This window comes from Phasianus colchicus, chromosome 16 (genome assembly GCF_987193195.1).
Source record: "Phasianus colchicus chromosome 16, bPhaCol1.hap1.1, whole genome shotgun sequence".
NCBI lineage: Eukaryota > Metazoa > Chordata > Aves > Galliformes > Phasianidae > Phasianus > Phasianus colchicus.
In genome coordinates this window covers 1,421,218-1,429,420 of record NC_143451.1, presented here as the reverse complement: position 1 = coordinate 1,429,420, position 8,203 = coordinate 1,421,218, and the positions used below count along the sequence as shown (strand labels likewise).

Here is an 8,203-nt window from a genome sequence, read left to right as displayed (position 1 = left end):
AGTTTATCAAATCCTCTTAATCCATAGCAGGATTATTCTGTTGTTTGAGGATTATATATGCTCAGTTATGATTCAGGGCAAGGGTCAGCAAAAAGAAATGTGCTGGTTTCATAGTACCTTTATGGTGCAGTGTATTTTCTAAAGAGACAGTAGCAAAGGGATGACAGGGATGAAAGGGATTTCTTTTTTTGCAGACTGCTCAGCAATAGCCAGAGCCTTTGTGTCAGCTCCTTTCCCCCACCCTTTGGAGAGGAGGTGGATGTGAAATTCCATGTTTGGAATTCTGATACGGAACAAAAAGCAAAACACTCTGTGTTGCGTTGCTCTTGTTCTCATGTAAGAACTGACTGCTTCCCCTCAGGGTATTGCCACTGGTGAAGCTTAAGCTAGTTGTGGAATCTCTGCATTTTCATATGGTGAGCCTGCCAACAAAACTAGCATCTCAGCCTTCTCAGCAGATACTGCAGCATTAGATTTTAACCTAACGCTGTGGACAGAATCACATCATTAAAATAAAAGAAACTTTTCAGTTTCCTAAATTCAGAGAATATTTCTGTTTCTCAGGTGTCCTACGAATGGAAGTGAGATGACAGCTCTTTTCCCCTGGCCCCAATTACTTTTGCTCTGTTTGAGCTCTCTGCTTCCCAGATCTCTGTAGGCAAGTTGGCAAAGCCTTCCCTGCTTCAGGCTGGGAGTAGTGATGAGGCCAAGTAGCCAACAAGAGCCATGCTGTGCTGGGAGACATCCTGAGCACAGCCCACAGCTGCTTGAAGGACAAGAGGCATGAGCTACGGCTTCTCCAACCAGAAGTTAGTGGTGGCATAAAAGCACATTTGAACAATGCAGTGTGTATTATTTTCTATTAATGTGGGCAGAACTCAATGAAATCTCATTTTCTCAGCTCTCCAACTGTTCCTGAACTCTCCAAATCCTAACAGAAAGAGGGACAAAGAGATATTCTTGTCTGTCTTAAAAATAGGTTTAAACTGATGACGTATGAAACAGAACGACACGTTGCCCCAGGAATGTACTTAGAAGAATGAAAAATTATCATTTCAGGCAGTTGAGAAAGTGCAAGGGAACAAGGAGGAGAGCTGGTCAGTGTGACAGGCACTGCCCAGCCCAACTTCTGGCTGCCGTTAATGGCTCCAGCCCACAAAGGTATGTGTTCCCAGGTTGTTACTTCCTGGGAATGCCTCATGGAAGAAGAACCCTGCACTGAACATGTAGAACTGTTGTTCTGCCTGTCCATGTGGACTCTGCCAATTCCTACTGCCAGGAAAACACAAAACTCAACTCCCTTCGTCTAGGAAGAGGGAGATGATGGAAGTCAGAGACAGTAAGAAATAATATGATTATACACTGCTTCATCCTTCAGACTGTTCTCCTGTCCTTAGTTCTGATATACCAGTGTAGGGAGATATTAGCTGAGCAAACCAAAATCACAGAATTGTAGAATCACCAAGGCTAGAAATGGTGGGGAGAGAAGGATTTTGAATGGAAACTTAGGCACGTTCTTTGTCATGAAATTATGGCTTGAATTTTTTTAATTTCAACAATTTGTATGGCTAACAAAAATCCTGCTGCTGTGACTCACCAGGCAAATAAATGGTTGTGTAAACGAGTGCTCTGATTTTACTGCCTGTGTTATAGTCACAACTCTTTCCTGAGTGAGCATCCATCCCAAAAGTTGCAGACTTACATCAAATGGAAGTCACAGTATGAGTTTAGTTCTGAGGGGAAGGAGAACCAGCCTCAAAAGTGCTGCACTGGGGAGGTCAGAGGAGGCAGATTTCTCAGACAGCACTTGTATTAAATTCCAAGGGCCTTGCAAATTCTGTGAAGTGTTCCTACACATTAATTTTAATTGCAGGAAGATGCTGTCCTAAAATGCCTCCTAGTTCCCGAGAGTCTGTGATGCACTGGATTCCTGCACTTCTTCAACTCTCCTTTACTCTCCTTCCAGTAAATTCTGCCTGTTCCCTGTGCATCACTCTACTCGGAGGGTCTGAAAGCAGTTTAGAATAACAACCCTCAGGTTCACTTGATATTATTTCTGAAGGAAAGCTGAGCCAGCTGTCTGGCAACTGCAGCTGAGCAGGTTGGCAGTGCAGGTGTGGTTTGTGGATACGGCATCTGGCCTTGAATATCTGAATGCCTTCTTTTTGGAAATCCTCACTCCACCAACAGAAAGGTTACAGTTAGCCAAGGACTTTGGAGACCAAACTGTGCACTAATGTTAGCAACGAGCACATCAGTGCATCTCAGACATGGCACCCACTTATCTGGTGTGCCCAAGCTGCATTGCCAGGGGTGAAAAAACTCTCCTTACTTCGTGGCAGTGATGTGATCTATTCCAAGGGAAGTGTCACAGCAGTGAGAAGGAATAAGTCATCTGATGTATCCTAGTGATGCATGTTTGCTCCTGTAACACAGTTAGGTCCTGTTTATGGCCCCACTGCCATCGGTTACTGGCAGAACCGATGCCAGTAACATTCATCTTTTATCCACAGACAGAATGTCACTTATCTGAACGTACCTGTATGTTCAGTTTCAGAAATACAAATTACAGGAGGGACCTTCAAGATCAGCACCTGTCACTAATATTTCTATCCAAATATTCTAGCTTACAGGAGCTTGTCAGAAGAATCTGGGGCCTTTTTGCCTTCTCATTGTATCATTTTCTCTTTTCATAACCCAACAAGTATAGAATCAGAGGCAGTACTTTCTACTTCTGAAACATCTTTTTGTACAGAAAAGGTGTAAGAAAAAAGTTTGGTCTCCTGAGAAAACATTCTGGCACTGCCTGTTGTGCAGCATCCCACGCTGAACTGCCCTCTGCTGTTTTTGAGGAAGGAATGCTTTTGTTCTGTAAATGCCTGTATAAAGTATTCCCCTATCTGCCTTGAGTTATTAGTAAGGCTGAGAATTTAGATTTTCAGAAATTATAGATATTTTTCTCTTCTGTTTTGTAATAAGAGTTTCAAATTGAGAAATACTAAGCCTATAGATCCAGATATTCTGCTACTGCCATTACATGGAATTTCAGCTGTCCACCTTCTTTCCCATTTTCATAATGGAATTAAAGTCAGTCCAACTAATGGTGGGTTTTTTTGTCTGTTTTTTTTAAATGCATCTCGGGCAAGAAAGATTGTGAACTCCAATGTCTAACATGTTTATCAGGTTTATCTTTCTTCAGGAAGGTCAAGAGAAAGTTGGAAAATTCATTGAGTAATGGACAAGAAGCTGGACATGAGCCAGCAGTGTGCGCTTGCAGCCCAGAAGGCAAGCTGTGTTCTGGGCTGCATTAAAAGAGGAGTGGCCAGCAGGAAGAGGGAAGTGATTGTCCCCCTCTACTCAGCTCTCGTGAGGCCCCATCTGCAGTGCTGCATCTGGGCTGGGGCCCCCAGTACAGGAACAGCTGTTTATGAAGGTGGATGGTGATAGGACAAGGGGGAATGGTTTTACACTGAGACAGGGGAGGTTTAGGTTGGATATTAGGAGGAAGTTTTTCAGCCAGAGGGTGGTGAGGCACTGGAACAGGTTGCCCAAGGAGGCTGTGGATGCCCCATCCCTGCAGGCATTCAAGGCCAGGCTGGATGTGGCTCTGGGCAGCCTGGGCTGCTGGTTGGCGACCTGCACACAGCAGGGGGTTCGAACTAGTTTGAAAGTCTTTAAGGTCTTTTTCAAACCATGCCATTCTGTGATTCCATAATGGCAAGAATTGCAGAAGAATCTCTAGCAGTAAATTCCACTGCTTCTCCTCTGCAGTAAAGGCAGCCCACTACATTGCATACTTCTTCCAGATGTCAGTAATCATTCAGTAAAGCAACTCAGCTGCTCCTGACCCTCACAAAGGGGAACATAGCAAACTTGCTCCTCTAAAGAATACCCTTTTTTCTAAATGTTTGGTTTATCTCTATGGAACTTCATTTACATCTTTAAATATGTTCCCAGCCTGGAGAAACTCAGTCCTCCAGTTCTAAGTTCTTTTTTTCAGTGTTAGGAGCACAAAGTGAGTCACTGAGCCACTGAAGCTCAAGTCTAGATGGAGAGCAGAGCTCCTTCCCAGAGCAGTGGCAGTTCTGCTGCTCAGGGATGGGTCCAACTGGCAGCCAGTTGAGTGCTGAGCAGTTGGGCTGTGCCCAGAACCAACACATCTGTCACAGGATCATTAAGGTTGGAAAAGACCCCTGAGATCATCTAGTCCAACCATCACCTACCACCAATACAGCCCACTAAACCATGTCCTTAAGTACCACATCTACACATTTCTTGAACACCACTAGGGATGCTGACCACTTCCCTGGGCAGCCTGTTCCAATGCCTAAACACTCCTTCTGAGAAGAAATTCTTCCTAATATCCAGCCATTTAATAATGGCGTTTTTAAGTATGGCTGATACTTGACTCAGCTTTCCAAGAGCAAAGAAAATCAATGGGTGTAGGTAGGGAAGGTGACTATGTGCCTCTTGCCACCAGCCAGCTGCTGGACTGAAAATTTTCCCCATTTACTCACGTGCATAAAATTCAGTCATACTTGAGCAGATAAAATTCTGGAAGAACTAAGGCCGGAAACCATCAGTCTCTGATGACCAACTTTGCCATTGAGGCTACAAGACCTGCCTACAGTTACCCCTGAATCAGACCTAATGTAAAGCAGCTTGATACCATTACAGCAAAGCTATGCTCTCCAAGCACACCATGCACTAGCTGGTTAAACTTGGCTTTGCCTGTAGAGTAGAATTACAATGGGGACTTTGGTTGTAGAGGTTAACACCCGCTAACATCCCTAATTGGCAGAAATGTGTGAATAGCTGCAATGCTGTAGAGAAGCAGCTGGAAAGTAGAATATCATACAAACATCCATTATTCTAAAAATGATGGGGTTCTGAGCAGGGTTGTCACGGCTGCTACTTTTGTTGCATGCACCACACCCTATGTCAGACCTCCAGGTAACCCACTGCTGTTGTTACATCTTTCTTTGCCATGTAACATCCTTTCCTAATGACAGTTTCAAATGTACCCATGTTCAATGGACTACTGCTTCATACTGCACATACTGCACATGCAGCACAGCTGCATTGTGCTCTCCTTTTCCAGCCATTCTGCTTTAAGCCAGCTTTACCACAAGAAAAGATGCTTCAAGGAGACATCTACAGTTTCACCAGAGGAGGAAAAAGAAAAATGCAGCACAAAGAAGCTAGTCTAACAGTGAGAGAAATATCAAGAAATAGAAATGGTAAATCCCTTAGGGTGGATTTAAAAAAGCACAACTCAAGTTCATCTCCAAGCACTGCATTTTGTAATGAAATTACACTCCATATTCTTCCCTCGGGGAAAACCTGCTCCAACTAATCAGACCTTTGTTTTTTAAAGTTCAAAACAAAGGCAAGAAGGGCTATGCAGCATTCATGCTCCATTTAACTCTTTACAAGCAAATGATTGTAAATGATGAACCACAAAAAGCTGCTGTATGTCAATGCTGAAATAGTTCAAGATACTGAATGTTCTGCTTGATGCTTACAACTTAGAGCATCTTCACTCTGTCTTTTAAATCAGCCTTCTAAAGCTCCCCAGCACAAATCAAAAGGCTCTTCTACCCTTCTTCAACCCTCCAAAGCCTTAACAATGCCATCATTTCAGATGATGTCCCTCATGTTCATATCCCTCTGTCCCCTCTGATGTCACACTGGCCTCATTAGTATCTGTTGTTCATCTGATAATTGCAGTCAGATGCAGCTGTTCAAAAGCACGTACTGTATTTCAGCTAATGTTAATCATATTAAAAGTAGAAACCACCCCCATTAATTTCATGAAATCTAAGAAGACTGTGGTTTTAGAAGACCAGTTTTAATTAATCTTACCTTAATTACAGATCTTCTGAAACCTCGTTCTCATGAAAGGTTCTCCCTGCGGTAGCTGTGCAGGCACTGACATACAGCCAGTTCTGTTTGAGGGGCCGAAGGCAGGGATGCTGTTGGTCTTTGTAGTATTTCCCAATCTTAATGGCTCTGTGATTCCATGAAAAGAAGATATTAGTGGATGCAGTGGTTTGTTAGTTGTTTTTTTTTTGGTTTTGTTTTTTGTTCTTATGTTTGCTTTGACCTCTGTTGTTCCCTTGAATTGCACATATCAAAATTCTAAGAATCCATCTTTAGTACAAAGATGATTATTAGTCTTACATGAGGCACAATGGACTGTGGGAGAAAGGAAACAGCTCCACTGATCAGGAACCTGGGGTAAGTATGTCATCAATACAAAAACTTAAAAGTTACTGCATGATGAGACAAGTGTGCTGCTCCAGGAAATGGCAGCTCCTTCTGCGTGTGCTTTCCAGAATTCTTCCATGGAAATTCTAATGCACATAGCTAGGCCCAATAGTAGCAGCAAGGTGAGGGAATGGCCTCAAGTTGATCCAGGGAGTTCAGGATGGGTATCAGGAAGCATTTCTCCTCTGGTCAGGAGCTGGAATGTGCTCTGCCCAGGGGGCTGGGGAGCCACTGCCCCCAGAGGGGTTCAAGAACTGCACAGATGTGGTACTGGGGGCCATGGTGTGAAATAGTGTGGTAGTGGATGGTTGGACTGGATGATCTCAGAGAGATTTTCCAACCTCAGTGATTCAGCGATTCTACGACTTTTACTCATTTTTGTGCGGGAGGTGAGAATGGCCAAAGAAATGTAGGGAATTTGGGGCTGTATGAAAGCCAGCAGGAAATAGCGGTATTTAAAAATAAACAAAATAACAAATTAAGATAAAAAAAAAACGAACAGCCACTGGGGATAAAACACATGTTTTCATTACAAATGAGGAGTGCTCTGGCTTGTCTCAGTCATCCAGCTGGCACAGCGCTGCCACGCCGCGATTTATCCAGTGCTTCTGGGGCTGCCCTGAAGGGAGCTCGACAGAGAGAACGTAGTTGGTTGAGTGGCCAGTAGTGGATAAGACGCCTCTTCTTGCGCTTGTCTTGTACACTGGGCAGGAATAGATGTTCATATGAAGAAATCTGGAACTTTCTCCGGGCTTCAGCCATATTATGGGCAAGGGATCATATAGGATTTTTGGAAGCGATTCTCCAATCATCGAGGATTCTCGATCCCATCGTGCACCTTCCAAAAAAAGGCCTTTCACATAAGCCCCATCTTCTGGTATTTTCTCCATTGTGTCCTCCTGTTTCATCACCTGGAATGAAGAAACCATTGGCTTTGTTTTGCTTTTATTTGGAGTATATTAATATTATTATTTCTTTTGAGTATGTTAAATCCTGTGATAGGATTTCTTTTGAAAACTTCATTCCCTGCTGCCCCAGAACATCTTTCAAGCTGCTCAAGAAAAGCAAAATTTCTCCACATGTTCTTACCTCAAATTCAAATCCAATGTGGTCAATGGGGATGGTGTATTTTCTGGCATAGTTTTGTAAAACACCCGTCAAAAAAGACTGAGTGAAGTAGAATCCTGACAGCCAAAAGACAGTGGGTGGCCCACTGCTGACCCAATCCTGAATATAGAGAAAAAAACAAAACAGAAGGAAAAAAATACACTTTGTGGCTTTGCTGTGGAAATTCAGCAGGAAGAGACGTCTTCTCAGCTGCAAACACCACACCCTGAATATTGCCAAGGACCCTTTGAATACTGCCACTCATTATATAGTCTTTTTTTTTCCTTTTTTTTTTTTTTTTTCTTTTTAAATCAATATTCTTTCTGCCTTCAATATTCCTTATTTTACAATCTTTTAAACTGACTTCCTAACACGAAAAAAGGTCAGATTTTCTTACGTTACGTTATCTTCCTGTCGCTGTAAGGACAGTGTATCACTACAGACAACACATAAAAGCCCAACAAAGGAAACACCTCCTGCACAAAGATGCCAGTGTCTGTTTTGGAAGTCAGGAAGGCAGCAGGAGAAACAGTGCAAGGACAGGAGATACACACACTGCTCCAAGCCATCTGGAGGCAAAAAGATTGAAGGAGTATATATGGTACTTCAGTGCAGCAAACACAAAATTCTGCTGCTTCATACAGATCTTCCACTCTTCCATTTAGCTTTCTCCTCCAGTGACCTCTATAGAATTTTGCTACATCTCACTATCTCAGCTATTTAAAGTATAGCTGAACATGTAAGTAATTTAAACTGTGTGCTAAGAATGTGAGGAAAATAATGGAAGACAGAGTAAGGAATCAAATAGTTTATTCAGAAAGCATGT

At 42.9% G+C, this 8,203-nt stretch overlaps 1 protein-coding gene across 7 annotated transcripts in view; it reads right to left on the bottom strand.

Moving 5' to 3' along the window:
• The window catches only part of DNAH3 (dynein axonemal heavy chain 3), a 71,702-nt gene that overhangs the window by 1,974 nt on the left and 61,525 nt on the right, over positions 1-8,203 (bottom strand). For 6 of the 7 annotated variants that reach the window (XR_016471649.1, XR_016471650.1, XR_016471651.1 and 3 more), the window contains 2 exons: positions 7,360-7,497; positions 5,866-7,181 (listed from right to left, as the gene is read on the bottom strand). Coding sequence is in view for 1 of the 7 variants with exons in the window: in XM_031595467.2 (XP_031451327.2) it covers positions 6,828-7,181; positions 7,360-7,497 (492 nt within the window). In the remaining 6 variants the exon portion in view is untranslated. Of the gene's footprint in view, positions 1-4,239; positions 7,182-7,359; positions 7,498-8,203 lie in introns of those variants that run through there. The other variant, XM_031595467.2, reaches the window with a different exon arrangement.